The sequence below is a fragment of the Canis lupus genome, chromosome 19 (genome assembly GCF_003254725.2).
Source record: "Canis lupus dingo isolate Sandy chromosome 19, ASM325472v2, whole genome shotgun sequence".
Classification (NCBI taxonomy): domain Eukaryota; kingdom Metazoa; phylum Chordata; class Mammalia; order Carnivora; family Canidae; genus Canis; species Canis lupus.
The window spans coordinates 31,272,416-31,295,602 of NC_064261.1; the positions used below are offsets into that span (position 1 = coordinate 31,272,416).

At 41.0% G+C, this 23,187-nt stretch overlaps 1 protein-coding gene and 1 non-coding gene across 21 annotated transcripts in view; both read right to left on the reverse strand.

Annotated features, from left to right (window-relative positions):
- Positions 1-23,187, reverse strand: part of LOC112647948 (transmembrane protein 177) — a 124,660-nt gene that overhangs the window by 34,533 nt on the left and 66,940 nt on the right. For 18 of the 20 annotated variants that reach the window (XM_025429331.3, XM_025429283.3, XM_025429302.3 and 15 more), the window contains 6 exons: positions 22,801-22,934; positions 21,129-21,209; positions 20,364-20,471; positions 20,144-20,275; positions 1,793-1,951; positions 717-808 (listed from right to left, as the gene is read on the reverse strand). In XM_025429331.3, the coding sequence (XP_025285116.2) occupies positions 717-808; positions 1,793-1,951; positions 20,144-20,275; positions 20,364-20,471; positions 21,129-21,209; positions 22,801-22,934 (706 nt within the window). Of the gene's footprint in view, positions 1-716; positions 809-1,792; positions 1,952-7,796; positions 7,909-20,143; positions 20,276-20,363; positions 20,472-21,128; positions 21,210-22,800; positions 22,935-23,187 lie in introns of those variants that run through there. The other 2 variants (XM_035702204.2, XM_049097201.1) reach the window with 2 other exon arrangements.
- LOC112650016 (U6 spliceosomal RNA) lies at positions 10,250-10,356 on the reverse strand. Its single transcript, XR_003129874.1, has one exon. It is a non-coding gene; the product is annotated as a U6 spliceosomal RNA (small nuclear RNA).

The window sequence follows — 23,187 nt, forward strand, 5'->3', positions numbered from 1 at the left end:
AAAGGTGACTGCTGATGGCCATCATTTTGGACACTAGTGACACCCACTCGCCAATAACCTATTTAACTATGTTTGTAAGGACAATGGGCTAAATAAGCAAATTCAGAGGCTTAGGAGTGGACAACTAACCAACCAAAGTCCCAAAGAAAAGGTGTTAGACTCCTTGTTTGAGATCTTAGGGTTTGAAGAGGTGCTAAATGAGTAAACTAGCAAAAAATGTGTTTTCTCTAGATTTTTTCTTTGTTTCGTTCAACAATATTCTTGCCTGCCTGTTCCGTTTCTGCAGCTGAGCTCTGTCTGTGTATGACAGTAGTTGTGGGAACTCACAGAAAATGCCAGGCTGTAGAGGAGAGAGAAGTACCTCCTCTGGAATTGGATATAGAGGGTGTAGAAAGCTAATTTTGGCAATTCAAAAATGTTAAAAATTGACCATGAGTATTTCAACTGAATTACATGGATTGGTTGTCCACGTTTATCAAAATATAGACGATCAACCACTTGTGACATTAATTTTTTTTAAAAGTATATCTCAATTAAGATAATTCAAAATATGTGAATCAGTTATACATCATCATATCTCCCCAGCTAGCAAACTTCCCTCATGCACCTATAGTAGGATTTGACACAATATTGGCAGTTAACTTTGAGGGTCACGGCCTCTGTAATCTGTGGGGCAAACATATCTCTGGGAGACGAATAGTTGGGCTGTGGCTTACCTCTGTGTTGTGTCTATCTTCGAGGTTTCAGGCAGGGATGAGAGAGCCAGGGGCTGGAACTTCTTCCAGTGCATTATCCCCGGAATGATGTCCTGTAGTGAGAGTCAGGCATAGAGTCCCACATATAAGGGAACTGGCTGGTGAGGTCAGGTCTAGGAAGGACTTTCATTTCATGCAACTGACTTTTTGGCAGTCTTGAAAGCTTAGCTACAAAATTTATCATTTCATTAAATTCGACTGAATTTTTCTGAGGCTAAAAGACAACGTCTCTAGCAGAAGACATTAAACAAAGCTACATGGCACTTGTGTCAAGGGAAGATTTCCAGGGAGGGCCCACTGCACAGTGATGACTCACGGGGTGAAGTGGGAGATTTGCTTGCCCCTCTGTGTGTGGGGCAGACTGGGGGATCCAGTGATGGGTAGGTGTGAGGGATGCAGGAGACGGTAGGATTAAGGGCCACATGGGTCCCTGCACAAGAACATGTAGATCAGAAAGGGAAGTGGGGAGCCCAGGAAGAGGAGGTGGTATGAGGTGTGGTTGGCAGCAGCAGGGCAGATAGTGATCTGAGTTCGGGGACGTATTGAGTTTACATGGCCTGAGGGCCACCTCTAAGAGATGTCTCTGGCCATTTGGGCCAGGTTGGTCATCTAAGGGGAGAAGGAATTCTCTGGAGCCTCTTCCATACTGTGCATTGGTCACATCACCACCTCATCCATTCTGATGTTATACTCGCTGGAGCCAAAGAAAGAGGAGGTCAGACTAAGGGGTTTCGCCTGGCACGTGACCAGTTTTTACATGATTGAACTAGGACTAAAATGAATATTAGGCACAGCTTTCAAGTGCAAAATAGAGTAATAAAGATGGAAAGGAGGGCCACAGACAGCCCTTGGGAGGTGGGTATGGACAGGATGAGAGCAGAGCCGTGGCCGGCCAGTATGAGAGTGTTCTCTTTCTGCTCTGCAGCTCTGGCTGCAAATCTTTTTCTCAACTCCAGCTGTATCCCTGCATCCCTGCCCCCCTGCCCTTCCCTGAAGCCCAGGGCCAGCTCAGCCGCTGAGCCTGCCGCTGGAATTACCGTGTGATGGAGAAATTGCTTTTGGGTGAGAGGAATGCTGGACCCCCTGTGGGACTCCTTGATGAACTTGTACTTGGGGTGAGGGCACAGATGGTAATCTATCAGGGTTTCTGCGTAGGTCAGGGGGTGCATCACAGCAAATAATCCTGGGCTGGGATTCTGCAGGAGAGAGGGAGAAAGAAAGAGAGAGAGAGAGATAAAAAAAAATCTCTTTTGTTTACCAGTTTCTAAGCCAGGCCAGGCCAGGCGGGCGACGGCAAATGTCGTCCATGGCTCCTGCTAGCACTAACACTCTGCGTCCCTGTCAGTTTGTCTGGGAAAGAGAAGCAGCTACAGAGAGCGTCCTCAAACTGGCAGCAGTCACAGTTATTCATAACTGTCACTCTTCCTGGTTTAAGAGCTTCAGTGCATGCCATGTGGCTTTACTAAGTTCTCATGGAAACAACTAGAACTGAAGCCAGGACTTAGAAGACTTAAAACAGCTTAAAGTTCTGTATTTATTCTAAATTTGATGAATCGGGGAATTTATTAAATAAGCAAACTGGTTCTAAAAAGCAAATGAGCTTCTGGTTTTGAAAACAAAAATAGCTTCTTAAAAACTACTTTAAAGACAAGAAGAGGATGACATTTGATAGATCAGGAAATGTCAACATTTAATGTTGTTTTGGTAATGTTTTTGGTTCAGGAAGGCTCCATTTGGATGCAGTATCTGGTTTTAAGGGAGATCCTGTTTTTTCCCCTAATTTTCCAACAGAACTGATGGAAGCCCAGAGCAATTCTATCAAAATATGAAAATAGAGAGCCTTTCAATTTCGTGTCCTTTCTGGGGTTGGTCTAACAAATCCTACCTACTCTTGTCCCACACAACAACGGAGCTTTTGCCCCTCATGGCTGTTTCATATCAGATGTTTAAGAACAGCTAGGTTGCCATTTTGTTCTTTTTGTCCATTCTTATGATTTTTTGTGACTTTTTTTTTTCTCAAAACGACGAACTCCACATAGCTTATGTAAATCCCATCTCACTGCCAAGAACCAACAGTCTCCCTCGATGAATACAGCTAGACTGGGAGGGGTGTGGGCACCAGAGCACCCAGATGTGAGGGAAGGGAGAGCCTCACTGTGGCATAGGAATCAGGTGTGGCCCAGGCAGGAACACTGCAAGAGGGACACCTAGGTGGTCTACAGTTGAGCCTCTGCCTTCAGTTCAGGTCATGATCCCAGGGTCCTGGGATCGAGTTCCTCATTGGGCTCCCTGCATGGGGCCTGCTTCTCCCTTTGCCTATGACTTTGCCTCTCTCTGTGTGTCTCTCATGAATAAATAAATAAAATCTTTTTTAAAAAAAAAAAAGGAACACTGCAAGAGTGTCCACTCTTGGTGCAGACAGGCTGACCTGTGGCTAGAGCTAGAGAGGAAGGTGGGGAGAGGACCCTTGCCTGAATTTGAGAATACAAAGGAAGCCAGAGGGCAGAGAGAGGAGGATGCCCACCTATAGGGGTCTGCATCACCCATAGCAATGGAGAAACAAGCAAAACTTTCAGGGAGCACTTGTGGTTGGAGGAAGAGTTAGGGTACATATCTACATATCTATGTTTGACAGCAGCAGATTCTTTGTGGGTTCCTCAAAGCACCGCCTGGGGACAGAGACAGAAGAGCATGTAACATTGGGTTCCACCCTCTGGAGCTCAAGGGAAGAACCCTTACCCAGAAGGGGGTTGGGGGGCTGGAAGGGAACCAGGTGAAAGGTGGGGGCCCTAGTGGGACAAATCTGAGAACAGATGGGAAGGTGGGTGGGGTGGAAAGAGGACAAGGAGGGTGGTGGCAGGGGAAGTAGGGGACATTTCCTGTTCCAGTGTATTATGGAAGAAGAACTCAAGGACAGAAGACAGAGAAAGCCCCCTCCCATCCTCTCTGGGTGGGCCAGGTCCTTTGCATAATTATACCCCAGAGATATCCAGAAGAAGAACAAGGAGAACTTTGGCCACCCCCTGGCCAGGAAGTGGGGGAGACCAGTGGGTCTGAGGAAGGGAAAAAGGAGTACAACTCCACTTCCTGGGTAGGGGGAGCCACTGGAGCATAACAGGCTAATAACTGCTGACTCTTGCTGCCAGGGAATCACCCCACCCCACCCCAGGTGATGAAAGGCCAATCAGGAACATGCCTGGGAAGGAACTCCAGAGGGAATAGGGTAAGAGTGATCGAGAACCCCCTGGGGAGGGGAGCTTAGCGCGTGACCTTCAGCAGTATCCCTTATACTGCTTGACTGAGGGTGTGTGTGAAGTTGCTATGTGGCCAACTCTCTCAATCTGTCCTGGGGGCCAAGCAGATTGAATGACATATTTTTGGAAATGGCAGTATCACTGTCTTTAGTGGTTGTCATATTTCACATTCCCCAGGCATGGCCTCTCTTACCAGAGCAAGTGGTCTGAGTGGTCATCCCATAATGGTTTTAATTTTTCTCAAACTGATGCGTGCATGTGGTAACAACTCACTCAGCCTGGAAAGATTTATGAAGAAAAGCAATGGGGATCCCGAGGACCCTTCCTGTCCCCTGGCCCATATCCCAGAGGCTGTTCCTTCCCATTATTTCTGAGTTTTGTGTCTCTAATGGTCACTACTCTAAACATTATACTTATTCTTCCATTTCTCTATTATTAACCTCAGACAGAGAGTATCCATTGACTCATTGCTATGCAAGATAAAGATTTTGTTCATGTACACAAATGCTCCTTCCAAACGTATTCCTTCCAATTTTGAAAATCATATTGTTATATTTAGTTCTCCTGTGAGTTACCTTTGAGACATGAAATGATCCTGATGTGGGACTTGATCCTGGGTCTCCAGGATCACACCCTCTGCTGAAGGTAGTGCTAAACCGCTGCGCCACCGGGGCTGCCATTTTTTTTTTTAAGATTTTATTTATTTATTCATAGAGACATAGCTAGAGAGAGAGAGGCAGAGACACAGGCAGAGGGAGTCTTTTTTTTTTTTGTCTGATTTATTTTACTTAGCATAATTATTCTGAGAATCATCCATGTTGTTACATGTATCAAGAGTTCACTTCTTTCTAGGTCCCTCAAAAAAATTAAAAATAGAAATATCATATGATCCAGCAATTCTACTTCTGAGTATTTACCTAAAGAAAATGAATATATTAATTTGAAAAGATATATACATCCCTATGTTCACTGCAGCTTTATTCACAATAGCCCTGATATTGGAAGCAACCCAAGTCAAGTGTCCATCAATAGATGAATGGATAAAGAAGATATATAAAATGAAATATTACTCAACTCTAAAAACACTGAAATATTGCCATTTGCAACAATATGGATGGACCTGGAGGATATTATGCTAAGTAAGTCAGATAGAGAAAGACAAACACTGAATGATTTCATTTACATGGAATCTACAACAAAACAAAACAAAACAAACAAGAAATGAGACTCTACAGAGAATGCACTGGTAGTGCATTAGAGGGGAGATGGATAGGGGGATGGGTGAAATAGATGAAGATTAAGAGGCATAAACTTCCAGTTATAAAATAAATAAGTTATGGGGATAAAAAGTACAGCATTGGAAATATAGTCATAACACTGTGATAACACTGTATGGTGACTACACTTACTGTGGTGAGCACTGAGTAATGCATATCAATGTTGAATCACTACATTATACACCAGATATTAATATCGCATGTCAAATGTACTTCAATTTTATTTTATTATTATTCTTTTTGGAGAGAGTGTGAAAGCAGGGGGGTGAGGGGCAGAGGGAGAGGAGAGAGGGAGAATCCCAAGCAGGCTCTATGCTCACCACAGAGTCTGACATGGGGCTGGATCCCATGACTCTGAGATCATGACCTGACCCAAAATCAAACTGACTGAGCCACCCAGGTGCCCCTATACTTCAATTTTAAAAAGAGGAATTCATTGCTTTCTTTTTTTTTTATTTTATTTTATTTTATTTTTTTATTGGTGTTCAATTTACTAACATACAGAATAACACCCAGTGCCCGTCACCCATTCACTCCCACCCCCCGCCCTCCTCCCCTTCTACCACCCCTAGTTCGTTTCCCAGAGTTAGCAGTCTTTACGTTCTGTCTCCCTTTCTGATATTTCCCACACATTTCTTCTCCCTTCCCTTATTTTCCCTTTCACTATTATTTATATTCCCCAAATGAATGAGAACATATAATGTTTGTCCTTCTCCGACTGACTTACTTCACTCAGCATAATACCCTCCAGTTCCATCCACGTTGAAGCAAATGGTGGGTATTTGTCATTTCTAATAGCCAAGTAATATTCCATTGTATACATAAACCACATCTTCTTTATCCATTCATCTTTCGTTGGACACCGAGGCTCCTTCCACAGTTTGGCTATCGTGGCCATTGCTGCTAGAAACATCGGGGTGCAGGTGTCCCGGCGTTTCATTGCATTTGTATCTTTGGGGTAAATCCCCAACAGTGCAATTGCTGGGTCGTAGGGCAGGTATATTTTTAACTGTTTGAGGAACCTCCACACAGTTTTCCAGAGTGGCTGCACCAGTTCACATTCCCACCAACAGTGTAAGAGGGTTCCCTTTCTCCGCATCCTCTCCAACATTTGTTGTTTCCTGCCTTGTTAATTTTCCCCATTCTCACTGGTGTGAGGTGGTATCTCAATGTGGTTTTGATTTGTATTTCCCTGATGGCAAGTGATGCAGAGCATTTTCTCATGTGCATGTTGGCCATGTCTATGTCTTCTTCTGTGAGATTTCTGTTCATGTCTTTTGCCCATTTCATGATTGGATTGTTTGTTTCTTTGGTGTTGAGTTTAATAAGTTCTTTCTAGATCTTGGAAACTAGCCCTTTATCTGATACGTCATTTGCAAATATCTTCTCCCATTCTGTAGGTTGTCTTTGAGTTTTGTTGACTGTATCCTTTGCTGTGCAAAAGCTTCTTATCTTGATGAAGTCCCAATAGTTATTTTTGCTTTTGTTTCTTTTGCCTTCGTGGATGTATCTTGCAAGAAGTTACTATGGCCGAGTTCAGAAAGGGTGTTGCCTGTGTTCTTCTCTAGGATTTTGATGGAATCTTGTCTCACATTTAGATCTTTCATCCATTTTGAGTTTATCTTTGTGTATGGTGAAAGAGAGTGGTCTAGTTTCATTCTTCTGCATGTGGATGTCCAATTTCCCAGCACCATTTATTGAAGAGACTGTCTTTCTTCCAATGGATAGTCTTTCCTCCTTTATCGAATATTAGTTGCCCATAAAGTTCAGGGTCCACTTCTGGATTCTCTATTCTGTTCCACTGATCTATGTGTCTGTTTTTGTGCCAGTACCACACTGTCTTGATGACCACAGCTTTGTAGTACAACCTGAAATCTGGCATTGTGATGCCCCCAGATATGGTTTTCTTTTTTAAAATTCCCCTGGCTATTCGGGGTCTTTTCTGATTCCACACAAATCTTAAAATAATTTGTTCTAACTCTCTGAAGAAAGTCCATGGTATTTTGATAGGGATTGCATTAAAGGCATTCAAATTGGCAAAGAAGAAGTCAAACTCTCCCTCTTCGCCGATGACATGATACTCTACATAGAAAACCCAAAAGTCTCCACCCCAAGATTGCTAGAACTCATACAGCAATTCGGTAGCGTGGCAGGATACAAAATCAATGCCCAGAAGTCAGTGGCATTTCTATACACTAACAATGAGACTGAAGAAAGAGAAATTAAGGAGTCAATCCCATTTACAATTGCACCCAAAAGCATAAGATACCTAGGAATAAACCTCACCAAAGATGTAAAGGATCTATACCCTCAAAACTATAGAACACTTCTGAAAGAAATTGAGGAAGACACAAAGAGATGGAAAAATATTCCATGCTCATGGATTGGCAGAATTAATATTGTGAAAATGTCAATGTTACCCAGGGCAATACACACGTTTAATTCATTGCTTTCTATTACTGAAGAGTATTCCATTGTATAGTAATACTACAGCTTGTTTATCCATTTACCTGTTGGTAGATACTTGTTTCCAGGCTGGGGAACATATAAAGCTGCTATGAGCATTTTTGCATAAGTTTCATTCTTCTGTTTATCTTGAGTAAATACCTAGGACCAGAATAGCTGGATCATATGATAGGTACATGTTTAGTACTAACTTTTTAACTTTGTTAAAAAGAAGCTGTCAAACTGGTTTTCAAAGTAGTTGTATCATTTTACATTCCCACCAGCAATCTTAATTTTAGATATTCTAATGAGATCTATCTCACTGTGGTTTTAATTTGTATTTTGCTAATGATGCATTATTTTGAGTATTTTTTCAGTGTGTATTTGTCATCTGTGTATCTCTGGTGGAGATATTTTTCCAATTCTAAAATTGGGTTATTTTCTCAGTATTGAGTTTTGAGAGTTTTCTGTATTCTGGATACAAATCTTTTACCAGGTATAAAATTTCCAAGTATTTTCTCCAAATATGAGATTTATCTTCTCCTTTTCATATTTTTAAAAGATTTTATTTATTTATTCATGAGAGACACACAGAGAGAGGCAGAGACACAGGCAGAGGGAGAAACAGGCTCCCCACAGGGACCCTGATGCAGGACTTGATTCCAGGACCTTGGGATCATCACCTGAGCTGAAGGCAGATGCTCAACCCCTGAGCCACCCAGGTACACCTTTTCCTTTTCTTAGCAGTTTCTTTAGAAAAGCAGGAATTCTTACTTTGGACCAAGTCCAATTAGTCCAGTCCCCCCCCCCCCCCCCCATTCATGGATTGTGATTTTGGTGTTGTATCTAAGAAATCTTTGTCTAATCCAAGGTCACAAAGATGTCCTCCTGTGTGTTTTCTAGTTTTCAGTTTTGTATTTAGGTCTATGATCAACTGACTTTTGTAAATGGTATGGGTTTCAGATTGAAGTTCTTTTATTTTCATTTTTGGTAAATGTATATCCAAATGTTCCAGCACTATTAATGAGGGATAGTCAGAAGGAAGGCAGGCAGGGACGGGGCCCCTGTCCTAAGATGAAATTACCCTTAAAAGGAAAAAGACCCCTTCCTGTTATTCTAAGGTTTACTCAGTGCCTCAGTTTTAAGTCTTCCTACCGGGAGGACTTATAACTTGTATGTGACAGGAAGGGAATAGCCTTGGGTGTCCTAACCCAGGCCTGGGGCCAGCTTACTAGCCAGTGGAATATTCAAAGAGCTTGATCTGGTGGCCTGTGCTGGCCAGCATGCTTTCAGGCAGTGCCTTTCCCAAATAGATGGATGAGTGTGCTGACAAAAACCTGATTGGGTGACAGGCACATGGAGCGCTAATCAGGTTAAAATAGCCCACACCAAAGAGCCCATAAAAGCTCCTAGATTTAAATGCCAAATTGGCAACTCGAGTCCCTTCCCTCAGTCCCTTCCCTTCCCTTTCCTTTGTATTATCACTCAATAAACTTTGCTTTCCTATCGCTCAATAAATTATGCTTTGCTCTCTACCACTCTTCATCTGGTCTACCTCTTCATTCTTTGATGCAGAGTGACCAAGATTGCAAGCACCAAGAGAAATGAAATCCTGACACTATTTTTTCAAAAGACTATCTTTTCTCCCATGAATGTCCGACCTTTGTCAAAAATCAACTGGCTACGTATGTATGGATGCATATATTTCTGAATTCTCTATTCTGTTCCACTGATCTGTTTGTCTGTTTTTATGCCAATATACTGTCTTGATCACTGTAGCTTTATAGAAAGCTTTGAAGTATTTGTGCTTCAAAGTTGTTTTGATGTTTTTGCATTCCAAATAAATTTTAGAATAAGCCTGTCAATATCTACCAGAAAAAAAGGTGAGGGGGGGCTGCTGGTTTTTTACTGGGTTTGGTTTGGTTTTGATTAGTTTGGAGATAATTGACACCTTAACTGTATTAAATCTCCCAATTCACCAACATGGTGTATTTCTCCTTTTCTTTAGGTCTTCTTTGATTACTGTCAGCAACATTTCTTAATCTTCAGTGTATTAGTCTTATATGTTTTTGTCAGATTTATACCTAAGTGGTTCATATTTTTTGGTGCTGTTCAGTGAAATGGCTTTTTAAAATTTTGATTTTGGATTGTTTGTTGTTGTGTATAGAAATATAGTTGATCCTTGTGTCTTGAGCCTTTATCCTGCAATCTTGGTAAATTCACTCATTGGTTTTATCAGATTTTTGGATAGATTTCATTGTATTTTCTATGTAGACAATAATTTTGTTTGTGAATTTTTGTTTTGCTTCTTCCTTTCAAAACTGGATGCCTTTTATTTCTTTTTCTTGCTGTGTTACACTGGCTATAGTTCGATTTTTAATAATATATTCTTAGTAAGAGCAGACATCCTTGCTTTATTCCTAATCTCAGGGGGAAAATATTCAGTTGATTACCATTCAGTATGATGTTAGCTCCAGGTTGGTTTGTTGGGTTGTTTGGTGATAAATACATTTATTGTAAAAATATGGAATGCTTCAGGAGTTTGTGTGTCACCCTTGTGCAGGGGCCATGCTAATCATCTCTGTATTATTCCACTTATAGTATATGTGCTGCTGAAGTAAGCACCACTCCAGGTTTTTAATGGATGCTCTTTATCAGGTTAAGAAAGTTCCTTTCTGTACCTCATTTGCTGAGAACATTCATTAGGAATGACAGATCACTTCTCTGTACCTATTGCGATGATCATATGTTTTTTTTTTTATTTTAGCTTGTCAAAGTGGTGAAGTACAGTGAGGTTTCTTTTTTCGATTTGTCAACATATAGCATAACACCCAGTGCTCATCCCATCAAGTGCCCTCCTCAGTGCCTGTCACCCAGTTACCCCAACCCCCTGCACACCTCCCCTTCTGCAACCCTTTGTTTGTTTCCCAGAGTTAGGAGTCTCTCATGGTTTGTCACTCTCTAATTTTTCCCACAAAGTTCCTCTCCTTTTCCCTTATAATCCCTTTCACTATTTCTTATATTCCCCGTATGAATGAAACCATATGATGACTGTCCTTCTCCAATTGACTTACTTCACTCAGCAAGATACCCTCCAGTTTCATCCACGTCGAAGCAAATGGTGGGTATTCGTCCTTTCTGATGGTTGAGTAATATTCCATCGTATACACAGACCACATCTTCTTTATCCATTCATCTGCCAATGGACACCGAGGCTTCTTCCACAGTTTGGCTATTGTGGACATTGCTGCTATAAACATTGGGGTGCAGGTGTCCCGGCGTTTCACTACATCTGTATCTTTGGGGTAAATACCCAGTAGTGCAAGTGCTGGGTCATAGGGTAGCCCTATTTTTAAGTTTTTGAGGAACAGCCACACAGTTTTCCAGAGTGGCTGTACCAGTGCACATTCCCACCAACAGTGCATGAGGGGTTCCCTTTCTCCACATCTTCTCCAACATTTTCCTGTCTTCTTAATTTTTGCCATTCTCATGGTTGTGAGGTAGTATCTCATTGTGGTTTTGATTTGTATTTCCCAGATGGCAAGTGATGCAGAGCATTTTCTCATGTGCTTGTTGATGTGTATGTATTCTTTGGTGAAATTTCTGTTCATGTATTCTGCCCATTTCATGATTAGATTGTTTGTTTCTTCGCTGTTGAGTTTAATAAGTCCTTTTAGATCTTGGATACTAGCCCTTTATCTGATACATCATTTGCAAATATCTTCTCCCATTCTGTAGATTCTCTTTTAGTTTTGGTGACTGTTTCTTTTGCTGTGCAGAAGCTTTTTATCTTGATTAAGTCCCAATAATTCATTTTTGCTTTTGTTTCCCTTGCCTTCATAGATGTATCTTGCAAGAAGTTGTGGTGGCCAAGTTCAAAAAGAATATTGCTTGTGTTCTCCTCTAGGATTTTGATGGATTCCTGTCTCACATTTAGATCTTTCATCCATTTTGAGTTTATCTTTGTGTATGGTGTAAAAGAATGGTCTAGTTTCATTCTTCTGCACATGGCTGTCCAATTTTCCCAGCACCATTTATTGAAGAGACTGTCCTTTTTCCAGTGGATATTCTTTCCTGCTTTGTCGAATATTAGTTGACCATAGAGTTGAGGGCCCATTTCTGGGTTCTCTATTCTGTTCTATTTTTCTATGTGTCTGTATTTGTGCCAGGACCACACTGTCTTGATGTTCACAGCTTTGTAATACAAAAAGCAATGTGAAATCTGTCATTGTGATGCCCAGCATTGGTTTTGTTTTTCAATATTCCCCTGGCTATTCGGGGTCTTTTCTGATTCCATACAAATCTTAGGATTATTTGTTCCAATTCTGTGAAAAAAGTCCATGGTATTTTGATAAGGATTGCTTTGAATGTGTAAATTGCCCTGGCTAGCATAGACATTTTCACAATATTCATTCTTCCAATCCATGAGCATGGAATGTTTTTCCTTCTCTTTGTGTCTTCCTCAATTTCTTTCAGAAGGGTTCTGTAGTTTTTAGAGTATAGATCCTTTACTTCTTTGGTTAGGTTTATTCCTAGGTATCTTATGCTTTTGGGTGCAGCTCTAAATGGGATTGATTCCTTAATTTCTCTTTCTTTAGTCCCATTGTTAGTGTATATATACACTATAGTGTATATAGTGATTTCTGTGCATTGATCTTGTATCCTGCCACTCTGCCGAATTGCTGTATGAGTTCTCGCAATCTTGGGGTGGGGTCCTTTGGGTTTTCTATATACAGTATCATGTCATCTGCAAAGAGAGAGAGTTTGGCTTCTTCTTTGCCAATTTGAATGCCTTTTATTTCTTTCTGTTGTCTGATTGCTGAAGCTAGGACTTCTAGTACTATGTTGAATAACAGTGGTAAAAGTGGACATCCTGTTGTGTTCCTGATCTTAGGGAAAGGTTCTCAGTTTTTCCCCATTGAGAATGGTATTCCCTGTGGGCTTTTCATAAATTGCTTTTAAGATATTGAGGAATGTTCTCTCTATCCCTACGCTTTGAAGAGTTTTAATCAGGAATGGATGCTGTATTTTGTCAAATGTTTTCTCTGCATCTGTTGAGAGGATCACACGGTTCTTGTTTCTTCTCCTGTTGATGTGATCTATCATGTTGATTGTTTTAGGAGTGTTGAACCAGTCTTGCATCCTGGGGATAAATCCCACTTGGTCATGGTGAATAATGCTCTTAATGTACTGTTGGATCCTATTGGCTAGTATCTTACTGAGAATTTTTGCCGGTGTTCATCAGGGATATTGGTCTATAATTCTCCTTTTGGTGGGGGTCTTAGTCTGGTTTTGGAATCAAGGTGATGCTGTCCTCATAAAATGAGTTTGGAAGTATGCTGTCCCTTTCTATCCTTCAAAACAGCTTTAATAGAATAGGTATTATTTCTTCTTTAAATGTTTGATATAATTCCCTTGGGAAGCCATCTGGCCCTGGACTTTTGTGTCTTGGGAGGTTTTTTGATGACTGCTTCAATTTCCTCACTGGTTATTGGCCTCTTCAGGTTTTCTATTTCTTCCTGTTCTAGTTTTGGTAATTTGTGGTTTTCCAGAAATGCATCAATTTCTCCTAGACAGCCTAATTTGTTGGAATATAGCTGCTCATAATATGTTTTAAAAATCATTTGTAGGGCAGCCCAGGTTGCTCAGTGGTTTAGTGCTGCCTTCAGCCCAGGGCGTGATCCTGGAGTCCCAGGATCGAGTCCTGTGTCGGGCTCCCTGCATGGAGCCTGCTTCTTCCTCTGCCTGTGTCTCTGCCTCTCTCTCTCTCTCTCTCTCTCTCTCTGTCTCTCATGAATAAATAAATAAAATCTTTAAAAAAAATAAAAATCGTTTGTATTTCCTTGGTATTGGTTGTGATCTCTCCTCTTCAATTCATGATTTTATCAATTTGAGTCTTTTTTCTTTTTAATAAGACTGGATAGGGGTTTATCTATCTTATTAATTCTTTCAAAGAACCAACTCCTGGTTTTGTTGATATGTTCTACAGTTTTTCTGGTCTCTATTTCATTGAGTTCTGCTTGAATCTTTATTAACTCTCTTCTTCTACTTGGTGTAGGTTTTATTTACTGTTCTTTCTCCTGTTCCTTTAGGTGTGAAGTTAGCTTGTGCATTTGAGTTTTTTCCAATTTTTTGAGGGATGCTTGCATTGCTATGTATTTCCCTCTTAGGACAGCTTTTGCTGTATCCCAAAGACTTTGAACAGTTGTATCTTCATTTTCATTAGTTTCCATGAATCTTTTTAATTCTTCTCTAATTTCCTGGTTGATCCACTCATCTTTTAGTACGATGCTCTTTAACCTCCACATGTTTGAGTTTCTTCCAAATTTCTTCTTATGATTGAGTTCTAGTTTCAAAGCACTGTGGTCTGAAAATATGCAGGGGACAATCCCAATCTTTTAGTATTGGTTGAGACCTGATTTGTGACCCAGTATGTGGTCTATTCTGGAGAAAGTTCCATGTGCTTTTGAGAAGAATGTGTATTCAGTTGCATTTGGATGGAAAGTTCTGTATATATCTGTGAAATCTATTTGGTCCAGTGTATCATTTAAGGCCCTTGTTTCTTTGGTGATGTTCTGCTTAGAATATCTGTCATTTGCTGAAAGTGCTGTGTTGAAGTCTCCTACTATTAGTGTATTATTATCTAAGTATCTGTTTACTTTGGTTAATAATTGATGTACTTGGCGGCTCCCACATTAGGGGCATAAATATTCATGATTGTTAGGTCCTCTTGTTGGATAGACCCTTTAAGTATGACATAGTGTTCCTCTTCATCTCTTACTACAGTCTTTAGTATATACTTTAATTTATCTCATATGAGGATTGCCACTCCAGTTTGGTTTTAAGGACCATTTGAATGGTAAATTTTTCTCCACCCCTTTATTTTCAGGCTGGAGGTGTCCTTAGGTCTAAAATGAGTCTCTTGTAGACAGAATATAGATGGATCTTGTTTTTTTTATCCAGTCCAATACCCTGTGTCTTTTGATGGGATCATTTAGCCCATTTATGTTCAGAGTAACTATTGTAAGATATGAATTTAGTGTTATTGTAATACCTATTCAGTGCCTGTTTTTGTGGATTGTTTCTTTGGACTTCTTCTGTCTTTTACAGCATCCCCCTTAATATTTCTTGCAGAGCCAGTTTTGTGGTCATATATTCTTTCAGTTTCTGCCTATCTTTGAAGCTCATTATCTCTCCTATTCTGAATGAGAGCCTTGATGGATAAAGTATTATTGGCTGCATGTTCTTCTCATTTAGTACCTGGAATATATCCTGCCAGCCCTTTCTGACCTGCCAGTTCTCTGTGGAGAGGTCTTCTGTTAATCTCATATTTTTCCCCATATAAGTTAAGAATCTCTTGCCTTGCACTGCTTTAAGAATTTTTTCTTTATCTTTGAAATTTGCAAGTTTCACTATTAAATGTCGAGATGTTGAATGGTTTTTATTGATTTTTTGGGGGGACCTCTCTATCTCCTGGATCTGAATGCCTGTTTCCTTCCCCAGATTTGGGAAGTTCTCAGCTATAATTTGTTTGACTATACTTTGTGGTCCTCTCTCTCTCTCTCTCTCTCTCTCTCTCTCTCTCAGCTTCTTCTGGAATCCCAATTAGATGTATATTCTTCCTTGTCAAGCTATCATTTCCCTAAGCCTTTCCTCATGGGCTCTTACTTGTTTTTCTCTTTTTTCCTCAGCTTCCTTCCTTACCATCAACTTGTCTTCTATGTCACTCACTCTTTCTTCTATCTCATTAACTCTCACAGTTAGAACATCCAATTTGGATCACATCTCATTTAATCTATTTTTAATTTTGGCCTGATTAGGTCTCAATTCTGCAGTAACGAAGTCTCTAGAGTCTTTTATGCTTTTTTCCAGGGCCACAAGTGGCTTTATAATTGGACTTCCAAATTGAATTTCTGACGTCGTATTGAAATCCAAATTCTGTAACTCTGTGGCAGAGAGTACTGTATCCAGTTCTTTCTTTTGTGGTGAATTCTTCCTTCTAGTCATTTTGTCCAGTGCAGAGTGGCTGTATGAGTGGGCTAAGTCAAAAATATCAACCATGACCTAAGTAAAATACACCCTAGATGATTCTGAAGAGGTTAGAGACCAGGAAAAATAAATAAAAAAATAAAAAAATAAAACAAAAGGACCATTAATGTGAAAAACAAATTTTAAAACAAAGTAGTAAAAATAAAAAGCCAAAACCTAAAAACAAAGAAGAAAAGAGAAAAAGAAAAAGAAATAAAGAAAAGAGGAAAAAGAAAAAATAAAGGGAGGAGATGGTGGTGGTGAGGAAGTGGTAGTGGAGAGAGAATGTAGTCTACCTGAGGAGTCCTAGAGGGTGATCCTCTTGGTTCTGAGTGTATTTTGTCTGTTAGAAGATGCTTAATCTCACATTTATATAAACCAGCAATACTTATATAAAGCCCCAACTTTGACAAAAACATAAACAAGATAAAAGAGGGGGGCAGAATGGGAAGGAAGAGAGAATATAATCTCACAGATTGCAACAGAGCAGTATTCCACTTGGTTCTGGGTGTATGTTGGTCGTGTTTTAGAAGGTGCTAACTTCAACCATTGTAAACCAAAACGAGGCAGAAAAAACAGAAAACAAAAGAACAAAAAGCCCCTGTCTCATATATCTACCAAAATTAAATTGAATATGTTGAAGGGAATCCAGAAGTGAAAAATATATGTAACACATGTAATTGCAGAAATATTAAAGTCAAAAGGAAAAAACTTAAAAATGAAGAGCTGGTAAAATATTGTAGTTAAGATGGGAAAGGAGAAAAAATATTGGAAGTTCTTAGTTTGATATAAAAATGAGTCATAATGGAAAAGGGGAAAAAAAGGACCTTCTAGTTCTATATACTATTTTCCCTCAGTCCTGGAGCTATCCAGCACTGCTTGGTCAAGAACTTGCTCTTCCCCTGTCCTTCTAGCTGGTCTTCTGGGGGAGGGGCCTACTGTGCTGATTCTCAGGTGTGTGTACCTGGGGGAGATGCCCCACCCCCTTCCGGGTGCCGGGCTCAGTGGGAGCTGTTTACCCCCTGAGGACTCTGTTCCCTGGTGGCCTTGCCTCTCCCAGGCACAAGGCACAAAGAGGAAAAACAGCACTGGCAGCAGCCAGATTTCCAGCTCTGGAGTCAGCTCATCCCGTGTAACCAACTGCAGTCTCCCAGTCCGCACTGGCCTAGGTGCTCCTGGGGCCAGTGTGGTTCACTGATCTGCACAGCTTGGGGGCGCCCAGCGGCAGGAGAGTCCTCGCCATCCTGTGCCCTTCCTGCCTCCACCCTGGTCCAGGGAGAGTGCAGGATTGCCGGCTTTGTCCGCTGGGCGCCCTGGGATCCGGGGCTCTGTGCTGTTGGGCCCGCAGTCCCGGGCCGCCTCTCCCGAAGGGAATGGGGCACAGCCACCTCCGTCTGGAGCACCCCCCCTCCCCGCCGTGCACCACAAATTCAATTTTTAAATAGATATGGAGTTAGTAGAGTTATCAATCCCCTCTTGAATAAGATTTAATAGTTTGTGCCTTTTAAGAAATTTGTTCATTTAACCTGTTGAACCTACTGGCATAAAGTTTTTTATAATATGAACTTATTATCTTTTTAATATCTGTAGACTCTTTCATTCCTGATAGTGGTAGTTCATGTCTTTTATCTTTTTCCCCCTAATCTGTTAGATTATAGGTTTATCCATTTTATTGATCTTCTCAAAGAACTAGCTTCTCTCTGTTGTTTTTCTTTTTTCTATTTCATTGGTTTTCAGATTAAAGATTCTATTCATTTTTTATGAGAGACACACAGAGAGAGAGGCAGAGACACAGGCAGAGGGAGAAGCAGGCTCCATGCAGGGAGCCCGAGATGGGACTTGATCCTGGGTCTCCAGGCTCACACCCTGGGCAGAAGGCAGCACTAAACGGCTGAGCCACCAGGGCTGCCCTCAATCTAATCTTTATTATTTCTCTTCTCTGCTTAGTTTGGATTTCATCTGTTGTTCTTTTTTGAGTTTAAAGGGGAGGCTGAGGACATTAAGTTCTACCCTCATTTTCTAATGTAGGTGTATAGCATTATAAGTTTCGCACAAATTTTTTTGTGCTCTCATTTTCATTAAGTTAAAAATACTTTCCAGTTTTTCTTTTGACTGTCTTCCTTGGACAATAGGCTATTTTAAAATATTTAAAATATTTAATTCAGGGTCCAAATTTTGGGGGGATTTTCTAGATATCTTTATGCTTTTCATTTTTTATTAAATTTCTTCAAAGTCAGAAAAAAATACTTTATATGATCTGGATATTTACAATTTTATTGAGCCTTGTTTAATGGTTCCAAATATGGTCTATCTTGGCAAACCTTCTGTCTATACTTGAAGAGAATCTGCATTCTATTGTTTTGGGGGATAGTGTTCTAGCAATGCCAATTAGGTCAAGTTGATTGATAATGGTATTTAAATCTTTTATATCCTTACTGATTTTCTATTTACTTGTTCTATCAATTATTGAGAGGGAAGTGTTGAAATCACCAACCATAATTGCAGATTTGTCTGTGTTTTTTTCCCCCTTTGCAATTCAATTAGTTTTTGTTTCACGTATTTTGAAGCTCTGGCATTAGGTGCATAAATATTTGGAATTGTTGTGTCCCTTTGATGAACTGCCCCTAACCTTAGGTTCCTAACCTAAGGCATGCTCTAAGTATTTGTGGAATTAATGAATTAATAAATAACTGCTGATATTTTCTAAGGAAGTATGAGTGTGACTGTGGAAAATTCCTGTAACTCCTCTAGACCAGTTTCCTTACTTTTAGAATGGTAAGGGAGTGGTAATAGATGAATCTGGGGGTGGTGGTGGTAGATAGGAGATTGAAGAGTGTTTTTTAAACCTTGCTGTGCAGAACCCCATGGTTTAGCATGGACATCGTCCTCAGGAGAGCCCCCTACCCCACTGCCATCCCAGCAAGTAAGTGGGACTCTAGGTATTTTATATATTGACTTCCTATGTCAAGTTTCAGGTGACTGGAGGGCTCTTGTACTAAAGGAAGTTTGAAAAGCACAGAGTTAAACATCCTGTGAGGTTTTCCCAGCTCCAAGATTCTAAGTCTCCAAGGCCACTCCTCTCAACCAACAGGACTATGAGAAAATGCCTCATGATACCCAATGCAAACATTACAGCTCTCAATAGGAAGGCAGCAAAATTCAGAGGAAGAGCTCCTGAGGGAAGCAGCCACGAAACAGGCAGCTTTCTGTCCATGGCTCCTGCACTGACTGGCTGAGTGACTTTGAGTATGACCACCAGCATCTCTGTCCACACTAGAGATACAGATTCTCATTTGGAGAGTCTCAAAAAGAGACTTTCTCAATTAGTATTTAAGATTCTCCAGAACGGTGTGTATGTGTGTGTATGTCTTTAAAAACAGGTATGCCTGGGTGGCTCAGTGGTTGATTGTCTGCCTTTGGCTCAGGGTGTGATCCTGGGGTCCCTGGATCAAGTCCCGCATTGGGCTTCCCACAGGGAGCCTGCTTCTCCCTCTGCCTCTCTCCCTGTGTCTCTCATGAATAAATAAAATCTTTAAAAAAATAAAATAAAAACATAGACCGTAACTTGGGCAACGACTATGGCATTTCACTGGTGATCTCACTGTTACATACAAGCTCATCAGATTTCCTGTCTGGGTTTCATTCATTTGGGACTTGGGTAACAGGAAATATAAGGGTTGGAGGGGGTGTCCCATGAGGGCAGGCTGGCATAAGTGAAGGCCTGGAGGAGGAGGGAGGTGTGTGATGTTTGGCAGAGACTTATGCAGGGGTGCAGAGAAGGGGGGGTGGTTCTGTTGTTGGCCTCACGCAGGCTTGGATTTAATTTAGAAGGAGATGGGGAGTTAGTGAATGTGGAGCAGGATGATGGCATGGTTAGGAGGTGCTTCAGGGAAGTTAATTGAGTGTGGCTACAGAAACGAAGTGGGACAGAAAATCTATAAGGCAGAAGCATAAGTATGGAAGGGACACACTGCCAAGGATAGAATCAGGGATCAATATAGCTCTGAGTGATGAGGTTTGGGCTGATTTTACTTTCTATTGTGTTTTCTTTTTTCTTTCTTATTTTTTTTAACACTCCATATATATATGTATGTGTCTATATGCATATATACACACATATATCATATATATAATTATATGACATTAGAAAAGGTCATAAAGCTATTGTCATAAACATTAATAAATGCTGAGATTGTTAAAAGGCTAAGGCATTGATATTCTTCAAACAATAAATGCTGGCAAGCAACTTCAAAGGTGAGATACTGTTGAATGTTTGTAATTCCAAAAACAGAAATATATTCCTAATTCATGCTTCTGTTTTCTTATAAAGTAAGTCCTGAAACAGGGGAACATAGAACATGAGACTTGCTGAGTGGTCACTTACGAATATATAAAGCGGGTCATAATTTGGAGACATGGCTAAGGCGTCAGGTGGTCTCATGCCCAAGACCGAGGTCTTGCCAGGGAGCTGGGGTGTAGAGTCCTGCTTGGGTAGAGTAATGATGGTGGCCTCATCCTGTGAAGGGACCAAGCATTGTGTTAGTCTTGATGTTAGGACAAGAGGGGAAATGTGAGGGCAATTCTTACAGGTGGGGATATATTACCTCTGCCCCTTGCTTCAGAACTCGAGCAAGCTTTTGAGGTTTGTAGCTTGTTGATGACTTCTGGACACAGAATGGCTGATACCCTTTAATTTTGTACTGTTGAGGAACCTAAGGTCAGAGGTCAGAGAAGACAACTGATTGAATGTTCTTAAACACTCATCACCAATTAATGGGATTTAATTCTCAATAGCCACATTTTTGAGTTGCCTGATGATGATAAAAGGAAAATGACCACCATGTTGTAAACATCACATTGTGGGAACTATTAGTATGCCCAGCACTGGAGGGATGTTAGTACAAGTCCCAGACCTGCTCCAGGTCCCTGGTCTGGGTCCCAGCACACGTGTTGTATATTTGCAATTACTCTCGTGTACCATAGGGCTTCCCTGTAGAAATACATGGAACACTGATTTGTGAATTTGCAATATTGATATTTTCAAAACCAGGAGTGGCTATATACATCAAGAAAGGCTGACTAACTTTTGTTCAATTCACCTTGTGTTTTTTCTTAAAATCGCTAATAAATGTAGTTCAGATAGCTTCATGTATGCATAATACATCGTATATCCAGAGTAAAGATCCTGGTTTCCATAAATCACGTGTGTTATACTTTGCACATACATAAAATAACAGCAGAAAAATACATGTAGTATGCTATGGTGTATAATCTATAATAGAACAAAACTAATAAAATGATATAAGTTCAAGAATATTTCGTTTACTTCATAAGAAATCCATTAATTAATATCATATGACAAGTCTGACCTGCAGACTGAGGAAGGAATAACTCTGCTTGATTTGAGTTTCTGAAGATTTAATTGGAACTGGTCCAAGGCCATCAGGAGCCTAAAATGTGGAAATTCAAAAACATTGACACATAATCAATGAGGAGCAAAAGTAGCTGTGTTTCTATTGCCATACATCCTGTAACTTTCCCGTGACCACAGTTTCTACTTGATGTGTAGGGCATGGAGGCAGCATTGACCAACCTCTCCTCCTTGTCTCGTGGTGTATGTGATCCCTTTTTATTTTCTACTATTGTGGTTACTGCCACTGACACCCAGAATCCCCTTCAGGCTTAAAGGATTCAGTTCCGCTACTTGGAGGAGTCCTGTTAATGAAAACAATTTTCAAGGATCAGTCCTCTTCAGGAGTTGCCTTGGCTGAAGGGAGCTGCCTCACTGAGGTTATGTGTTCTTCCTAGGGCAGCCTGCCTTCAATCACAAGTTGAAACAAAGGTATAAATATCAGGTCCTCTGACTTCATTCCAGCTTTGGAGCTCCTCATGCGTCCAGCTGAGGCTTTTGTCCAGAATAGCCGTGCTCCTTCTCCCTGTCCACACTGGTTCCCACTGCTTCCCTTCCATAGGAACTAATCTCCAAAGCACTATTTTCCTGCATGCTGTTTGCTTTAGTCATCCAGAGAACCTGGAACAGTGCCTGACATACTATGGATACTCCATAAATACTCTACTTCACCTAATCTAGGACACCATCATTTTAAAAAAAAGATTTTATGTATTTATTCATTCATGAGAGACACACAGGAAAGAGAGAGGCAGAGACACAGGCAGAGGGAGAAGCAGGCTCCACACAGGGAGCCAGACGTGGGACTCGATCCCGGGGCTCCAGGATCACACCCTGGGCTGAAGGCAGCGCTAAACCGCTGAGCTACCCGGGCTGCCCAAGGACACCATCATTAAAGTAATATGATATATTGCTAGTATGCGGTTGCTTATATGACATTTCCCAAATTCAAAGCCACTAAATATAAAAAGAATTGATGAAATAAAGTATCTATGGAGTGAACTACAAATCTTTATAGATGGGAGTGCTGAGCGTTCTTTCATCAACCCTAAGTTGATGAAGAGAAGTCTTTGTAGAACTAAGGCACCAAATGAAACGTGTAAGATGGGAACTCCTCAAAAATAATGAGGTGGGCAGTATTGTGCCCATAGGCAAGAAAATGAACTGTCACACCTCTTGCCAGAGAAAGACAGAATTGTGAGTCTCTTGGGTTGAGCATCAGATCTGGGGGCCACTCTTCTCTGGCATCTCCATTTGCCTATAAAGCAGGAGGGCCCAGCTGAGCAGGACCTGCCTGCCTAGGCCAGGCCCTCTTAGATTCTCCATCTGCCCTTTGTTTCTCAGGCCCTGTTCCTGGTCTATCAGGAGGGGACTCTTGTTGGGTTCCAGGCTGGAAAGCACCCAGCCCAGGTTACCAGGGAGCTCTGCACAGGTGTATCAGGTGCCAGGTAGGTGGCAGTAAATGATCTCTGGTTTCCCACTGATCATGAGTCCCTGGGCAAAGATGTCCCCTGGGAGCTTCTCAGGAGGAAGTGGAAGGACAGAGACTAAGGTAGGTCTCTTGCTTTGATATCTGCCTAACAACCATTTGATGGTTCCCGATCCCTACCCCACAGCCTAACAGCACCCACCAACTCATTGGAGCTCTGAGGAGGACTGTAGGATGGGAAGGCGAAGGGGAGCACTTCCTTAGGTGACACAGAGAACCTGCTGGAGTAATCATCTTGACTGATCTGACCCAGGAGGTATCTGGAAGCATTTTTGTCTGTGGGTGAAAACAAAAGAGCACTTTTAGGGGAGCTCATGGGGAGTATTTGTATGTGAAACCATCATCTTTATTTGCCACACACCAATCAGTGGGCACTTGTCTCACGCCATTTGGAGAAGAATATATATATATGTGTGCATGCATACGGTCCCATTTCTAGTTTTCTTTTGTTCTTTACCCCACCCTTTCTCCAGTTTTTTTTTTAAAGAAGATTTTATTTATTTATTCATTAGAGACACAGAGACACAGG